The 19,058-nt window shown below is 38.1% G+C and overlaps 1 protein-coding gene across 2 annotated transcripts in view; it reads right to left on the bottom strand.

Annotated features, from left to right (window-relative positions):
• The window catches only part of FAM118B (family with sequence similarity 118 member B), a 49,231-nt gene that overhangs the window by 16,748 nt on the left and 13,425 nt on the right, over positions 1–19,058 (bottom strand). For both annotated transcript variants that reach the window (XM_047070800.1, XM_047070801.1), the window contains exons 2-3: positions 8,288–8,380; positions 3,710–3,962 (exon numbers count right to left, since the gene is read on the bottom strand). In XM_047070800.1, the coding sequence (XP_046926756.1) occupies positions 3,710–3,962; positions 8,288–8,373 (339 nt within the window). In that variant the 5' untranslated portion in view covers positions 8,374–8,380. The remainder of the gene's footprint in view (positions 1–3,709; positions 3,963–8,287; positions 8,381–19,058) is intronic.

Below are 19,058 nucleotides of genomic sequence, written 5' to 3'. Positions count from 1 at the left end.
GATAACTATAGATAATATCTATAATTATCTAAAAAGACTATTAAAATACTTTCTTTTTCAACTACATATCTGTGAGACCTGATTTTTTCCACATACTTACACCAAAACAACACACACTATAGAACAGATATGTGACTCCAACTGTTTTTGATTAAGCCAGACCTTAAAGAGATTTGTAGACGTGTGAAACAATACTATTCTTTTCACTAATTTGTTTCTGTTTTGGAAAATATAATTATTTTTCACAAACATGTTAGTTAACATGTAATAGGTTTATTGTCACTTTTTTTTAAACTTTGTTATTTTGAAAGAGAGCTTGAGCAAAGGAGAGGTACACAGAGTGGGAGAGAGAGAATCCCAATTAGGCTCCTTACTGTCAGCACAGAGCCCAACGTGGGGTTCAATCCCAGGACTGTGACATTATAACTTGAGCCAAAATCAAGAGTTAGATGCTTAACCAACTGAGCCACCCAGGCGCCCTGGTTTATTGCTATTTTTAAGTGAATTAGTATTTTAAACATTTCTCAATTTTTTTTTACCATTTATTTATTTTTGAGAGACAGAGAGAGAGCATGAGTGAGTGTGGGGCAGACAGAGAGGGAGACACAGAATCCCAAACAGGCTCTAGGCCCTGAGCTGTCAGCACAGAGCCTGATGCGGGACCTGAACCCACGAACGATGAGATCATGACCCGAGCTGAAGTCAGATGCTTAATCGACTGAGCCACCCAGGTGCCCCTAAACATTTCTCAATTTTTAATACAGTGAATATTGACAGATATACTTCACAAGAACAAAGTTGTTTGAGATTCTCAAAAATTTTTAGGCGTATAAAGGAAGTCTTGAGACCAAAAGGTTTGATAATTGCTCCTCTGATGCAACTGACACTAACCCACAACTACACTTTCAGGCTAATAATAAATCTTCATCCAAAGATAATTAGTGACCCCAGTCTGGTACATTTGGTAGGTATACACTTAATGACACTGACTTTAAATTTCATTACTTTCAATCATAACTCATCCAGCTAGCAAAATCATGTTTTCTGTTCTCAGGAGACCACGGTGATGGATTAGAGAAGGCTACGGTCAAGATAATAGAGGGCATGACAACACTACATCCTAGTTGGAAACAGAACTTCTTCATCCACAGACCAATCCTCCTAGTCGGACACAGTACTCTTTTTCCTCATGAGTTCTTTTTCCTTCTTTTTTTTTTTCTCCCCCAGAAAGATAACATTTTTTAAATTAATTAGCTGACACATTTCCAATAACATTTTCCCTTGTATTTTCTGGCTTTATACTCTTTAATTGACTCCTTATATGACAGTATTTTGGATTATTTTTTAGACATTAAGAAATTATGTTTTCTTTCCTCCCTGTTCTCAAGTGTACTTTATCAGATATTAATATAGCCACTCTCACTTTCTATTGATCAGTGTTTGAATCATACCTGTTTTCTATCCTTTTACCTTTATTTCTACAGCTGTGCTGAGATACAATTTTCATGACATACAATTCACTTATTTGAAGTGTAAATTCAATGATAATTTTTAGATTCACAGATACCGCAACTGTCGCCACAGTCAATGTTAGGACATTTCATCATATCAAAAAGAAACCAGGTACTCTTTAAATATCACCCAGCTGCCCTCCATCCATGCTCCAGCCCTCAACAAGTACTACTATACTTTTTCTAACAGGTTTCCCTATTCTGGACATTCTGTATGAATGGAATCATCTAGTATGGGGTCTTTTGTAAATGGCTCCTACTTAGCATACATTATGCTAAGGTCATTCATTCATGCTGCAGCATGTATCAGTACTGAATTTCCTTTTATTGGCAAGTAGTATTCCATTGTATGAATATGCCACATTTTGATTATTCATTTGACAGCTGACAGACCTCTGGATTACTTCCACCTTTTGGCTATTATGAATAATGCTATCAATGTTTGCTTGTAAGTTTTTGTCTGAACATGTTTTCATTTCTCTTGGGTGTATCCAGAAGTGGAACTGTTGGGTCAGATGGTAGCTCTATATTTAACTGTTTGAGGAACTGCCAGACCGTGTTCCACATTGTCCGCACCATTTCACAAGCCCAGCAGTGCATGAGGATTTCAATTTCTCCACATCCTCGCCAACACTTAATTATCTGACTGTCTGACTCTGGCCGTCCTGGCCCAAGTGAAGTAGCACCTCAGGTGGTTCTGATTTGCACTCTGCTAATGACGTCTCATGTGGAGCCTCTTTTCGTGTGCTTATTGGCCGTTTCCCTTGGAACAATGTCTATTCAAGTCCTTTGCCATTTAAAAATTGAATTATTTGCCTTTTTATTGTTAAGTTATAATACTTCTTTATATATTCTGGATAGTACACCTTTAGAAGATACAGGAGTTGCTAATATTTTCTCCCATTCTGGGGGGCTCTCTTTTCACTTTCTTATAGACAGTGGTCGTTGAGCCTGACAGATTTTATGTTTGGTAAAGTGCAGTGTTATCTATCTTTTGTTATTTGTGCTTTTTTGGTGTCATGTTTAAAACACTGCTCCCAGATTCAAAGTCATTAAGTTTTAAATCTGTTTTCTTCTAGAGTTTTATAGTTTTAGCTCCATATTTAGGTCTTTAATCCATTTTGAGTTCATTTCTGTATATGGTACCGGACAGAGGTCACATGAGCCCTTTAAAAGCCTATTATTTATTTACATTATTTTAGGTTAGTAACAGTTTATCACAACTAAGGATAAGGAAATGAAAAGAGGATGTAAAACATACTAAGTTTCTGAAATGAGTCATGAACCATTTTTCTTCAAAATGTTTCTTCTTTTTCTTCAAAAATATGACTTAGTAAGATTTACAACATGCAAATTAAAAAATAAACAAAAATGTTAAAATGCACTATATGCTAACTAACTTGGACGTATATTAAAAAATAAATAAAATTAAAAGAAAAGATTTACAATATGCTTTGGCTACTCTATTATTTGCAAATATATAAATATATTAAATGAATCCTGATTTTGAAGGCATGTTGAAGACAATACAAAACAAGGAGGCCCTTATCATTCAGGATCCTGTGAGTCTTCTTTAGCATATGAAAGTCCTCTTGGTAACTTCTCCTAATCTTTACTTCCCCCAACTCCCAAGTAGTATATATATAATCAGTCACCCCTCACAACCCCAGTGCAGCTCTTTAGCCCACAGGTCCTGTCCCCGTGCTTTAATAAAACCACCTTTTTCCGCGTCAGGCTCTGGGCTGATGGCTCAGAGCCTGGAGCCTGTTTCCGATTCTGTGTCTCCCTGTCTCTCTGCCCCTCCCCCGTTCATGCTCTATCTCTCTCTGTCCCAAAAATAAATAAACGTTGAAAAAAAAACAAAAAAACAAAAAAACCACCTTTTTGCACCAAAGATGTCTCAAGAATTCTTTCTTGGCCATTGGCTCCGAACTCTAACATTTCCACATCACTCAGAAACAACATCATCATCACCATCATCACCACCACACACACACACACACACACACGCACGCACGCACGCACGCACAAATGGGTCAAGATAACTACCCTGAATAGGCTCCATAAACAGACATTTTGTAAAAGAGCAAAATGTTATGCAAATCTATAAACTAGAAATGAATATTCTTATTACATTTGGCATATGTGCCATGGTTTCAAAAAATATCAAATCCCAGGGTACACAGGAGGGTACTCACAGGAGAGAGTTTCTGGATAAGGTCATGGGCAACATGGACAAGGTTTTTGTCTTCATGGAGACATTTCTGAAATTTTCTGCTTTCCTCATCTTCCAGAAGATCAAAATCAATGGCAGCATCCAGTAAGGCCTGAATTAACCCCTTCCAGGACTTTAGGGCTGGAACCTGTGGGGCAACTGCAGCACTAATGCCTGTTCCGATCACCAGCACGAGCTCCCGGGGCTTCTTAGTTTTTAAGCTTGGAAGCAGCTTCCTGAAAAAGTCAACCAAATGAAGAGGATTGGAACATCCAACAGATAAGAGGAGGCACACGAAAGGACTGTTGAAAATCACGGTTTTCAGCTATCACTTTCATAATTGCAAAGAGGATAAAGTACCAGTTTCTGATACCTCTCCTAAGTATCTTTTTTTTTTAATGTTTGTTTATTTATTTTGAGAGAGAGCGAGCGCACGTGTGCATGCATGAGTGGGGGGGGGAGGGGCAGAGAAAGAGGGAGTGAGAGAATCCCAAGCAGGCTCCATGCTGTCAGCACAGAGCTCAACGTGAGGCTTGATCTCAAGAACCGTGAGATCTTGACCCGAGTCAAAGTCAAGACACCTAACCAGCTGAGCCAGGTTAGGTGCCCCATCCTCTCCTGAGTATCTTAAGCAAAAAGACCAGAATTTTGTGCCAAGACTTGCTGAAAAACCAATTTCAGGAATCTTAAAAGGCACTCTTAAAATCAATTTTCTCCCTCATAGTTCTCCCAACCTAAAAAAACCCACTAACAGTAGGAAAAGATCTGATCACATTACAGCCCAGCTGAGTTTTACTAATTTATATTTTAAACCAACACTGAATTTCAAAAAACATGGACACCAGACAGAAAAGAAATCCATACAAATTAAATTCCCACTGTTGGCAAATATAAAAGAAGAGATGAAAGAAAGCCAAATTTAAGCTCAGATTTCATACACACTATCAAGATAAAATTGAGAATGAGACAGTCAAATATGGGAACAAATTCCACTTCGGTTTTGTTCTAGATTATCTTGAGGCAAAAAAAAAAAAAAAAAAAGAAAGGAAGGAAGGAAGGAAGGAAGAAAAAAAGTAGTTAAGAGAACTGTGAAACACAGGACCTTCACATTACCCAAATAAACAAAGAAAAAAACTATTCAACAGATACGACAAGAAGAGAAAACATTCCTTTCTTATCATGAGAAGCACCAGAGTTCTGTTTTGAAGAGATAGCAGGGGCACAAGTTTTTGTGTTTTGGCCCCCCCCCAATCTGGAAACTACATTAAAATGTGTTTGAAATATGTTTATTCACTTTAATTTTTGCTAATGGTAGGTGTTTTCCAAGAAATTGCCTTTCTCAATCTTTTGTCAAAATAATAAAATAGAAAAAGGATTCGCATTTTGGCATAACATAAGAAACAGCCTTGGGAAACCTGTTTTGGGAAACCAAACTTTAGAACTGCCTTCCCTATCACCAACTCCTGCATTCAGTCATTCAACAAATATGAAAAACTTACAAAGTACTAGGACATAAGGGTAGGCACTGATGATGTTCCTATGAATAAAATCAAGTCCCCAATCTCAAAAGTTTAGTCTATGGGAAAAGACTTGACAATAGATATCAGAAACTGATGATGAAAAATAAGTTTCAGTTCAAGGGAATTAAGATATTGAAACATAAAAAAATACATACAGAAAATTTCTAGAAGGGTTCACAAGAACTGTTAATAGTGATTAGCTCTGGGGATTGGGGAGAACAATGATTTTTACTTCTCACTTGATTGTGCTGTATTACTTGAATTTTTTTACCTCATCCATTATAGGTCTGAGGTGTAATTTTGCCTCACTTTTCGTTTCTGATTCTTCCTAAAACCACTAAGTAATTATAAAGTAATTTTTTTTAGAAGGCATAAGTTCATAAAAAACAGAATAGGAAAAGATGACAGCAGAAAACACAGGCCCACAAAATTTTAGAAGTTGTAAGGTAAGAGCTGATTCCCTCGACAGAACCTTGGGAATGTTCATATAAGTCTGAAGGTAGAGGGGCAGGTGGGGCCAAGATAAGAGAAGTCACTGCAAGGCTGTCTTAGAAGCAGTTAGAATTCTAAGACTGGAGGCTTGCTCTCCAGAGAGGTTGAGTATTTGAGAACACTGTGCACAGCTTGGGGAAGGAGATTAAGTAAAAGTCAGCATATGAAATGCAAGACTCTCCTTTGCCCCCTTCTCCCAGAGGAAGACTCTCAGACACTGGCAGTGAACCTTATACCTGCACGCTATTCCCCATCCACTCATCTTCTTTTGGGGATAATAGCCAGCATGAGAGAAAAGACCCACAGGTTCTGACAGGCGGCCATTCCTCAGCTCCAGAACCATGCTTGACACCCCCAATGAAGCACGAGAGACCAAGTCCTTTACACACACACAGATTCTCCAACTGGCTCTTTAGTGTCTTCTCTTAAATATGAGCAGACAAAGAAAGGTCACCTTACATTTGAACAAAGCCCCCAATGTGAGAGTTACATCTAAACAAACTAGTACCTAGAAAGAAACCTGCAGGAAACAAGGGACAATACCAGAGAAAGAAGAAAAACTGAAAACAGTTATCTCCATAAATTAAAAAAAAAAAAAAGGCATCTATGAAACATGAACATTAGAACGCTGTATGGGGCACCTGGGTGGCTCGGTCAGTTAAGTGTCGGACTTCTGCTCAGGTCACGATCTCACGGTTGTGGGTTCGAGGCCCGCATTGGGCTGTGCTGACAGCTCAGAGCCTGGAGCCTGCTTCAGATTCTGTGTCTCCCTCTCTCCCCCCCCCCCCCCCCAGAACTAGCTTGCGTTCTGTCTCACTCTGTCTCTCAAAAATAAATAAACATGAAACAAACAAACAAAGAATGCTATAAAAGGGGTGGGCATGGGGCACCTGGGCAGCTTGCTCAGTTAAGCATCGGACTACTGATTTTGGCTCAGGTCATGATCTTGCAGTTCTAAAGTTCAAGCCCTGCATCTGGCTCTGCGCTGACAGTGCAGAGCCTGCTTGGGATTCTTTCTCTCTCCCTGCCCTTCCTCTGCTCTTTCTCTCTCAAAATAAATAAATAAACTTAAGAAAAAAAGGAGGGGGGTGAGCAAACAAAAAGATTTCTTGGAAATTAAAAATATAACAAATAAAAAATTTGTAAGGTTGGAAGAAAACAAAATTACTTGAGACAGCAGAATGATAAAAACAAAAGCAATAGAAAAATATAAAAAAACTAGAGTCCTACTCCAGAAGGTCCAATATCTGAATACCAAGAGTTCTACAAAGACACAATACAGAAAAAACTGTAAAGGAAATTATCAAATAAGAAAAAAAATTTTCAAAAATGAATTATCAGTAGACAGCTCTGAAGAGTCACCTGATGTCTAGACTCATATGAAGGTACATCACCATGAAATTTCAGGTTGCTGAGAATAAAATAACTATCCTTACAAGCTTCTAATGAGAAAAGAAGAGGCCACATGACACAAATGACTGGGAATCAGCACAGAGTCCCTATTTTGGCAGAAGACTTAGCTGCTAGCAGAGAATGAGCAGTAACTTCAGAACTCTAAGGAAAATGACTTCCTCCCTAAAATTCTACACTCAGCCAAATCATCAAATCAATGTACAAATATGATAAAGACATTTGCAAATGTCTCCAAAAACCCTTCTCATGTGAATCCTTTCTAAGGAAGCTAATGAAAATAGTTGTCAGCAAAATGAAGGACTACACCAAAAAGGTGACATGGTATCTACGAAAGAGAGGCTCCAATACAGGAGAGATGTAAGAGGAATCCTTGAGGTCATGGGGAAGGAAAATGGCAAATATCAGCCATTTTCAGCAGGCCTGGAGAACTATCCTCAGCAGAATATGGTCCAAAAGGAAAACCCCACGAAACAATTTAAACTAGTAAATTACTGACGAGTGCCAGCATATCTAAGAGATTTACTCTTCTGTCACAGAGTTTGAAGACAAATTGATAGGTACATAGAAAACAAAGCAAACCAAAAAAAAAAAAAAAAAAAAATGAGAGACAATTTTTAATAACTTGGAGGAAAAAATGGACAAAAAAGTGTAATTTCAAAACACGATTAGGCTCACCTATGAACTATTTATACAGTCATGTAATGTAACTATTAAAAACTGACTTAGCCAAAAATTATGATATAAAACACACTGGGGAGGGGGGCAACATGTGAGGAGAGGCTCCAGAAGAGCAAGCCTAATCCTCATCTTTCTTAACTGGAAATAGATAAAACCAAAACACTAAAAACCAGCAGTACATACAAAGTATTTAAAACTATGAATGGAAGTATTAAAGAAATCAATGAAAAGGCTGCAGGTGATTATCTCTATAGAGGGACAAGGCATTATAAGCTTTCAGGTATTGACTTTTAAAATTATGTACATTTATGACCTGGATAAAAATAAAAATTGAATCCAAAATAAAAATAATTTAGTTTTTATATGAAGACCAATATTAATTTCTGAAAACAACTGGGATGTGGGGCAAGTCTGTTTGGTAATTAACTGTGTTCCTCAGATTCCCTTCCCTTGTTTACCTGGGCTTTTTGGTGGGGGGTGCGCCATCACTGAAGAATCCAAGAATCTTGTCTATATCAGAGGCCTGGCTCCCTGTAGAAGCCATCCAGTTTCTAAAATAGATTAAACACCACAGACCACAATTAGATCTGTAATACATACCATTCAAAATAGCATATACATTAAACAGTTTTAATGAGCTGTATACCCTAAAGGTGCTCTAGAGATATCCCCTGCTCAAGAGAAATCCACTAATTAATGAGCATCCCAAACTTCAGGAACTCAATTCATCTTGAAATTATGACTGGTGCTCCATACTGTCATCTTGTTTCTGTTCCTGAAGGCTCCCCTGCAACCCTTCCCACCACCCTGCAAAAACAAAACAAAAACCTGTGTCAATTCATGTCAATTGCTGGCCATCACTTTGTGGAGCCTAAGAAATACCTGTTATTCTCCCATGAGATAGGCTTGGGAAGATTTAGGGGATTAAAAACTACACATGGATAAGTGTGCTAATAGCCCCCAATTATCTACTTACTACTATCAGCTAAAGAAATCACTGGGTCAAGAATAGAACAATCAACACTAATTTGCTGATTGTTAGACATTCCTTGTTGCTGAACAAGTGTGTCCTGGCAGGCAGTGAGGCATGTCTCCCGAGCTCAACAGTGTGGACTCTGAGACAGTGTGATAAATGGGAAAGGTATGGATTATCAAGCAAAGATGCATGAGAAATGACAGACTGTGCTCAGGTGATGGGATAACTAGCAAAAGAGAATTGCCATGGATTAGAATGAAGATTGTAATGAGAAGTTTTAACTGCTCACAATTTTAGTAAATTTGCTAAATCGAAGGACCAGTAATTCTAAAACAGCAGTATTTTAAATAGTGTGTACACACACCCAACAAAAGACAATACACATTACCAGAGTTTTGGGTGCTTTATTATTGCTTCATTATCAATATTTAGAATTAACTGAATCAATACAAATTATCTCAAGGTTATTATTTTATTAGAAAGCTTTTTTCTTTATGGAAACATTTTTTTAAAGTTTGCTGAATTAATTTTTCTGGTAAATAGAAGGCTCAGTTCCTCACCCCATATTGCATCACATGTAATGGAATTCTCTGATATCATAATCAATAGATAGGAATCTCAAAATCATAAAGTGAGTTAGGAAGCAGACCATCTTTCTAGTCAAATCTTTGATTCTGTTGGTCAGAAAGCTGGGGTTCAGAGAAGACACACAATACTTAACTCTGTAAACTGTCTCTTAATAATCATCTGAGAGGTTTGTTAGATGTATGTTTTTAAAAGATAAAAATCTATCCAATTGACTTAAAAAAGTGTATGTTCTCAAGATCCAAACCCAAATTACTGAACCAGAATCTCCAGAATCTTCAGGAAATTCTTATGATGAGGCAAATAGAAAACAACCAAATGAAATGCAATTTTTCTACAATCCAGCTATTTTGTTAAATGTAAGCATACCAGATGTCATCCTCCCTTCATTTAAATGTACAAATCATTTGTAAAAATAAATAAATAAATGTACAAATCATTTGTTAGTCAACACCTTCCCAGTTTACTAAGTTAATTACCATTTAACATACTGAAATATTTCCATTAAGTTTTCATTTATGTGAAGTCATTTTCTACTCTAAAGTCTAGCCTGGGCTCTAGACTGGAGAAGTACTTAGAGTTATTAAGTACCTTATCCTATTTTAGGGATGAGAAACACTGAAGGACAGAAAGGCTGGGTGCCATAATTCAAACCAAGGCAGTCTGCCTTCCAAGTTCATTCTCTGAACCACTCTGTTACAACCTAAAAGTGTCCTCCAAGTTTTAGCAACTCACTTTTTTTTTTTTTTTAAGTAGGCTTTATGCCCAGGGGAGAGCCCAATGTGGAACTTGAACTCATGACCCTGAGATCAAGACCTGAGCCGAGATCAAGAGTCTGATGCTTAATGGACTGAGCCACCCAGATGCCCCTGTTTGTTTTTAATTTGCACACCAAAACTATCAAAAAAGGAGATCCCACATTCCAGACAGATTTACACAAAATAATTCTGGGTAATGCTTGATAGCTGCTATATGACCAGGCACTCTGCTGATATAATCATGGCACTCACCTAAATTCCGAAGCTGAATGAAACAGCTTTTTCTGGTGACAGATGCCATTTGTTACGTACCCCCTACCACCACTAATCTACATAGACTGGTCGTGTCATTTTCTCCTGGAAAATATGCTAGGCCACTTTCCCTGGATTCTAACAGATGGTAAATTCTTGGTGTCTACACCTGAATACTAAGCTTTCTTTTTTTCTTTACAAAATCAACTATTCTTTTGTTTGTTTAAAAACATTTTTTTTAATGTTTATTTATTATTTTTGAGAGACAAGAACATGAGCAGGGAAGGGGCAGATAGAGGGAGACACAGAATCCAAAGCAGGCTCCAGGCTCTGAGCTGTCAGCACAGAGCCCAGTGTGGGGCTCAGACCCACGAGCCATTAGATCATGATCTGAGCTGAAGTCGAACGGTTAACCAACTGAGCCACTCAGGTGCCCCAGAGTCAACTATTCTTAAGGTCCATTCTATCTACATAATTTAAGAGAACTGAATATGGCCAACGGGTCCTAAGAATTGTTACTGCAATGTTTTGGGTCCTCTTATTTAGGAACTAAATGAGAAGAAATTCAATATGGCCACATTAGATGTAATCATATACACATCCTGTTTTCTAACAGGATAACATCTTTCCTTCAGGCAAAAGGATGCCTCATACAATCTCACATATACACTCTAGTGGCATTGGAGCATAAACCGTATCCTATTTCTTCTAGAGTACTGTTTCAGTAAAAAAAACAAACAAACCCATTTTAGTGTTTACCCTAAACAACATGCAGTTACCCATAAAGAGCTTTCACAATGATTACGAAAATCTTACAAGGAATTCTTTTTTTTTTTTAATGTTTGTTTATTTTTGAGAGCGAGAGAGAGAGAGAGAGAGAGAGCAAGTGGGGGAGGGTCAGAGACAGAAGGAGACACAGAATCCCAAGGAGGCTCCAGGCTCTGAGCTGTCAGCACAGAGCCCGACCTGGGGCTCGAACTCAAAACTGTGAGATCATGACCTGAGCTGAAGTCACAAGCTTAATGGACTGAGCCACCCAGGAGCCCCGACAAGGAATTCTTAACATGCATCAACTAGTTCACACACTTATTTATGTGATCACTGAGTTTTCATTTTAGGGGGACTTGCTATGTACAACAGAGGGGGGAAAAGCTTTTCTGCCACAAGAAGACAAAGGCAATCAGCTGTGGCAGTGTCTTTGTTACTATAATTACTGCTAAAGCCACTGAAAAATCCTTCAAGGCCGAGAGAGTTCAGCAAAATAAAAGTCAGATATTTGGTAAATGCTGAGGAAAGTAACAGCAACCTCATTAACAATTTTTTAAGGCCTAAGTCTTCATATAGAACACATACACTTTGAAACCCATCAGCTTGGCAAGAAATAGAATGCTTCTATCTCGTGAATGAAAGGGAAAAATCAAGGCGAGCATCCTTGGAAAAATCCATTAAGGAACATAGAAAAAGGACAAGTGGAAAGGGGGCTGAAATTAACTTCATATAAACTAGAGGACTTGTGGATTTGAAAACAGTGAAAAATCGCAGTAGCACTTGCTCTTGGTGCTACAATGACAGCAAAATCTGGTTCCCTGAAGAATGAGAGTGAGGTCTCCCAGCCTGCTTTCTTCACGCTGACCTCGTGGTCTCTCCCCAGGCTTCCAGTGTGTAATCTTCAGCTCAAACAACTGACAGGCCAAAAGGAACTCAGGATAATACATTTTGGTATATGGGCAGACAGAACAAATCAAAAGGAGAGAAAAATTCTAATGATGGCATTTTTGCCTGGAAATAAAAAAATCTACAAATGACTAGCTTGAGGAAGTGGTACATCTCTTGCCTTAAAAGACCAGCTCTGGGGTGCCAGGATGGCTCAGTGGGTTAAGCATCCAATTTAGGTCATGATCTCACAGTTCGTGAGTTTGAGTCCTGCGTCAGGCTCGGTACTGACAGCTCAGAGCCTGGGACCTTCTTCAGGTTCTGTGTCTCCCTCTCTCTCTGCCCCTCACCCACTCACTCGCTCTCAAAAATAAACAAAATTTTAAAAACTTAAAAAAAATAAAAGACCAGCTGTATTTACAGTAAGCTCTCTCCCATTCTATTAAATATATAAAACCTTGACTAGAATAAAGACTGGCTTATTTCTCTAGCATAAACACAGAAAAGGGTTTAACTTCAGTTTTTAAGAGAAAAAGATAGTCACCCTCTGACTTGGAAGAAACCAAATCCTTCTAGTTGTGGCTTTTGGACTAATTCCAACACATCTGGTTTTCAGTAACTATGGGGGAGGAATGAAGGAAAAGATATCCAGTATAAAGTACTACAAAAGTAATACAAAAGCAACAAGCTTATTGCCAATTAACAAATTAATTTTACTAAAGTAGTTGATAAATTCAGTTCTATAACATAGATTGCACCCCTTCCTATCAATGTGTAAAACAAACTTTCCATTTCTTCCTAATAACACAGAGAGGTGAAACTGATATATAAGAACTATATGTGAGGACTGGATTCCTCTGTGTACCCCCCAGTCTTGAAGTGTTTCCTCTTCCTCTGGTTAACTTAGTTTGCTTACTTCTGTATCTAAATTGTATGTGCCTGATATCCTCTATCTTCTGTCACATAAGATCTGTCACACTTATTTCCTGAAAATATGCTGTAATGTAGTCACTGATAAAATGCCAGACTGACACTACTTACTGTTGGTATTTTACCAAGCAATGACCCATATATGAGCAATATGAGAACGACCTCATCAGAGGTAGGGTTTCTGAAAAACTTTAAGGAATTGAGAGGTTTACCCCAAATTCTATGGTCTTTTTATTCAAGTCCTAAAATCAACCACATTGGTATTCCAGGCTCAAGAGCTCAGATGTTATTTGTTTCAGTTATTTTCAATTATAAAACCAAAGTAACACATCACATATATATAAGGAATAAAATTGTTCTTTTTCAATTTTTGAAAAAATTTTATTTGAGAGAGAGCCAGCATGAGTGGCGAGAGCGGCAATGAGAAAGAGAGGGGATCTTAAGCAGCCTCCACACTCAGCATGGAGCCTGATGTGGGGGATCAATCCCACAACCCTGGGATCATGAATGACGTAAGCCAAAATCAAGAGTTGAATGCTCAACTGAGCCACCCAGGTGCCCCCAAAATTGTTTTAAGAAGGAATAGTAAGACACCAAAATTCAAATTTCATTTGAATTAGAAGTTGGTGACTAAAGTTGATGATTTTATCATGCAAAAAATAACTTCCTTCTTTGTCACTGCTTTCTCTCCTGTGAAGCTTCTGAGAAGGTATATCCTGAAAACAAGAACACGTGTTGCTAAGAAAGAAGACTTTTTAAAAAATTTTACTTTTGAGAGAGAGACACACAGAGGGCAAGCAGGGGAGGGGCAGAGAGAGAGGGAGACACAGAATCCGAAGCAGGCTCCAGGCTCTGAGCTGTCAGCACAGAGCTCCACGCTGGGCTCAAACTCTTGAACTGTGAGATCATGACCTGAGCTGAAGTCAGATGCTTAACCGACTGAGCCACCCAGGCGCCCTGGAAGGAGACATTTTAATAAAATATTTTCCACGTATCAAATAGTACAATCATACAATTTCATCACAAATGACACAGGCTATTCAAAGAAAATGAGATTAAGTAAATCTTTAAGGGCAAGGTTTTATGTTCTATGGAGTCCTTGAAAACTAAGTTTCTCCTCTGAAGACAGTGTGGAGAAACCCTCAAGGGCTTACTGTTCTTGCCAAAAGAGCACACATGATACTGCTGCATACAAATGTAGATTCATCCCAGTTTGGGCGACCCCAGAAGATATTCTCATTACAGAGTGTTGCTTTTTGAGTTAATTTGACAAGTCTTAAAGGGAAGACTTTTCTGTCATAATAAAAATAAAAACGTTTACTAAGATTATGCCACCTAATTTCCACCCCCTGCTGCTTTTTTCTTTCTTGAGGATTTCTGACTCAAACAGTACTGAGTTTGACGATTAAAAAAAAAGTTCTATTTTGACAACATGAAGTTTGGCAAATGCAGTCGGTTAAGCATCCGACTCTTGATTTTGGCTCAGGTCATGATCTCACGGTTTGTGAGATGGAGTCCCACACTGGGTTCTGTGCTGAGCGCAGAGCCTGCTTAAGATTCTCTGTCTCTGCCCATGCTCACTCTAAAATAAAAAAAACAAAAATAAAAAACAATTTTGCTCCTTACACGTGATATGCTACTTTGGTTTTATAATTGAAAATAACTGATATAAACAATAGGGAGCCGGCTTGGGATTCTCATTCCCCCTCTTTGCCCCTCCCCTGCTCAGGTTCGCTCTCTGTCCAAATAAATAAATAAATAAATAAATAAATAAATAAATAAACAAACATTAAAAAAAAGCCCTAAGTCTATTGAATGTTAATAATGATAGGGGTGCCTGGGTGGCTCAGTCGGTTGAGCATCCGACTTTGGCTCAGGTCATGATCTCACAGCTCGTGAGTTCGAGCCCTGCATCAGGCTCTGTGCTGACAGCTCGGAGCCAGGAGCCTGCTTTGGATTCCGTGTCTCCCTCTCTCTCTGTCCCTGATCCACTCACATTCTGTCTCTGTCTCTGTCAAAAATAAATAAAATAAACATTAAAAAAATTTTTTAAAAAAAATAATGATTAAGTGAATTCACATCAACACTAGGTGAAACACCTCAGAGGTCCCCACATTGTGGGTTTGTAATCCAAATTCCATTAAACAGCAAAAACAAGGTCAGAAAATAAGATACAAAGTAGATTTGTTTTACAATTACTCTTAGAGTTAACTAAAAGGAAAAGAAAATGTTCTTCAACATTAAGATAAAAAAAATTACTGAGGTTCAACTTATTCATTACTTTCAAGTTCATGTTCAAGTGCACAGTTAACTTTAACAGATATAGCAGATAAAAAATAATTGAATAGGGGCACCTAAGTGGCTCAGTCGGTTAAGTGTCAGACTCTTGATTTTGGCTCAGGTCATGATCTCGCCGTTTGTGAGGATCTGTAAGTTTGAGCCTGGTGTTTGGATCTGTGCTGACAATTTGGAGCCTCGTTGTGATTCTCTATCTCCTTCTCTCTGCCCCTCCTCTGTGCTTGCTCTCTCTCTCAAAAATAAATAAATAAACATAAGAAAAATTTGAATAGACACCTATCTTAGGTTAATTATGTTAAAAACTCAGTTATCAGAATGCCCAAGAAAGAGTGATTTTAAGAATAAGCTCGCTTTGAGTGTATTCAATTTCTTTTAATCTTGTCATACAATAAAGCTATAATGTCTACCAAAATGCTAGGCTCTTGAACTTCCCACTTAGAATGGCAATGGATTGGTGGCTTAAAGAGATTGTGATATTTCCTTTTAACAAAAAAGACGGTAAGAATGCTAAATTCTTGGGTGATTCATATACAGTCCTATCTGGAGGAAGAAGGAAAAAAAGCCCTGCAATGTTTTCAAAAGCACTTCTAATTTGCAGTTCTATGAATGCATACCATTTTCCTTTTTTTCAGTGAGCATAAAGTACAGATGAACCTTGAACAATGGAGGGTACCCCAAACCCCTCTGCTCAGTCGAAAATTCACACATAACTTTTGACTCCCCCAAACCAATAATAGCCTATTGTTGACCATAAGCCTTACTAGTAAATGAACAGTTGGTTAACATATATTTTGTATGTTTTATGTATTATGTACTGTACTTATAATGAAGTAAGCTAAAGAAAATAAAATGGTAAGAAAATCACAAGGCAGAGAAAATGCATTTACAGTAGTGTCCTATATTTATCAAAAACAAATCTGCATATAATAAAACAATCTCATGTACAATTGCACCAAAAACAATAAAATATCTAGGAATAAACCTAACCAAAGAGGTGAAAGACCTGTATTCTAAAAACTCTGAAACACTGATGAAAGGAATTCAAGACAACGCCAAGAAATGGAAAGACACTCCGTGCCCGTGGGTTGGAAGAACAAATATTGTTAAAATGTCTATACTACCCGGGACATGTGGGTGGCTCAGTCTGCTGAGCATCTCACTTCAGCTCAGGTTACGACCTCATGGTTCATGAGTTTGAGCCCTGCATTGGGGGCCATGCTGACAGTGCTGAGCCTGCTTTGGGTCCTAGGTCTCCCTCTTTCTCTGCTCCTTCCCTTCTTGTGCTCTCTCAAAAATAAGTGAACATTAAAAAAAAATGTCCATATTACCCAAAACAATCTACAGATTTAGTGCAATCCCTTTCAATATACCAATGACATTTTTCGCAGAACTAGATCAATCCTAAAATTTGTACGCAACCACAAAGGACCATGAATAGCCAAAGCAATCTTGTATAAGAAAAACAAAACTGGAAGTATCGCAGTTCCATATTTCAAGTTATGTTACAAAGCAGAAGTAATTAAAACTGTATGGAATTGCCACAGAAATAGACACATAGATCAATGAAATAGAACAGAAAACCCAGAAAGAAACTCAATTATACAGCCACTTAATCTTCTACAAAGGAGGACTGAATACACAATGGGAGAAAGACAGTCTCTTTAACAAATGGTGTTGGAATAGCTGGACATACACATGTAAAAGAATGAAACTAGACCATTTTCTTTCACCATACACAAAAATAAAACTCAAAATGGATTAAAGACCTAAATATGAGGGGTGCCTGAGTGGCTCAGTTGGTTAAATGTTCAGCTCTTGGTTTTGGCTCAGGTCATCATCTCATGGTTCACGAGTTCAAGTCTGGAGCTGTGCTTTTTGCTAACAGCAAGGAGCCTGCTTGGGATTCTCTCTCCCTTTCTCTCTGCCCCTCCCTCGCTCTCTTTCTCTCTCTCACAATAAATAAACTTAAAAAAAAAAAAAAAAAGACCTAAATGTGAGACATGAAACCATAAAAATCCTAGAAAAGAACACAGTCAGTAATTTCTCTGACACTGGCCATAGCAACATTTTTCTAGATATGTCTCTTGAGGCAAGAGAAACAAAAGCAAAAATAAACTATTAGGACTACATGAGAATAAAAAGTTTCTGCACAATGAAAGAAACAATCCACAAAACGAAAAGGCAACCTACTGAATGAGAGAAGATATTTACAAATGACATATCTGATAAAGAATTAGTATCCAAAATATATAAAGAACTGGTACAACTCAATACCCCAAAACCAAAAAACCCAATTAAAAGGGGGCAGAAGACATGAACAGACATTTCTCCCAAGACATCCAACAGACACATTAAAAATACTTAACATTACTCATCATCAGGGAAATGCAAATCAAAACTACAATGAGGTATCACCTTATACCTGGAAGAATGGCTAAAATAAACAAAACAAGAAACAGCAAGTGTTGTTAAGGATGTGGAGAAAAAGGAACCCTGTTGTACTGTTGATGGGGATGCAAATTGGTACAACCTTTGTGGAAAACAGTTGGGAAGTTCCTCAAAAAATTAAAAATAGAACTACCCTACAACCCAAGAATTGCACTACTGGGTATTTACTCAAAGAATACAGGGGCGCCTGGGTGGCGCAGTCGGTTAAGCGTCCGACTTCAGCCAGGTCACGATCTCGCAGTCCGTGAGTTCGAGCCCCGCGTCGGGCTCTGGGCTGATGGCTCAGAGCCTGGAGCCTGTTTCCGATTCTGTGTCTCCCTCTCTCTCTGCCCCTCCCCCATTCATGCTCTGTCTCTCTCTGTCCCAAAAATAAATAAACGTTGAAAAAAAAAAAATTTTTTTTAAATAAAAAAAATAAAAAAAAGAATACAAAAACACTAACTCAAAGGGATACATGCACCCCTATGTTTATTGCAGCTTTATTTACAATAGTCAAAACTATGAAACTAGCCCAAGTGTTCATCGATAGATGAATGGATAAAGAAAAAGTGATAGACACACACTGGAATATTATTCAGTCATAAAAAAAGAATGAAATTTTGCGGTTAGCAACAACATGGATAGAGCCAGAGAGTATAATGCTAAGTGAAATAAGTCAGTCAGAGAAAGATAAATACTGTATGATCTCATTCATATGTGGAATTTAAGAAACAAAACAAAGGAGCAAAGGGGGAAAAAAAAGACAAGCCAAGAAACAGACTCTTACCTATAGAAAACTAACTGATGGTTTTCAGAGGAGTGGTGGGCAGGGAGGGGATTAAAGAGTACACTTATCATGATGAAAAAAAATCTGCATATAAGGAGACCCATGCAGTTCAAACCTGTGATGTTCAAGGGTCAACTGCAGAATGTTTTGCTTCAGAAAGTCAAAGACCCATGCTTCTGAGCATTTTCTTCAGTGATCTTACTTCAACTTCAACCTCAGGGGAAACTAGGCTAGAAACAACAAACACCAATTCACAGACAGGACTCAAATATAAAAAACAACCATGACACATTGGGAAAAGAATAGATGATAAAGAAGTTTAAGAAAGTACACAAAGATACTCTATGAAAAACAAAATTCAGAAACATGAGAAAAGATTACGGCAAGTACGGGTAGAATAACTCCAGTGATTGTCCTGGATGAACTGGTTCTTTTTAAAGCACTGTGCTTCGGAAACAAAAGACCCTGGGGGCACCTGGGTGGCCCCTTCAGTGAAGCATCTGACTTCAGCTCCGGTCATGATCTCATTCATGGGTTCAAGCCCCACACTGGGCTCTCTGCTG

This window comes from Lynx rufus, unplaced genomic scaffold, assembly GCF_022079265.1.
Source record: "Lynx rufus isolate CCGP_SWC_20201006 ecotype Redwood Valley unplaced genomic scaffold, mLynRuf1.p SCAF_9, whole genome shotgun sequence".
Lineage (NCBI taxonomy): Eukaryota > Metazoa > Chordata > Mammalia > Carnivora > Felidae > Lynx > Lynx rufus.
Note: the sequence above shows the minus strand (reverse complement) of the source record. Positions and strands in the feature narration are given on the sequence as shown.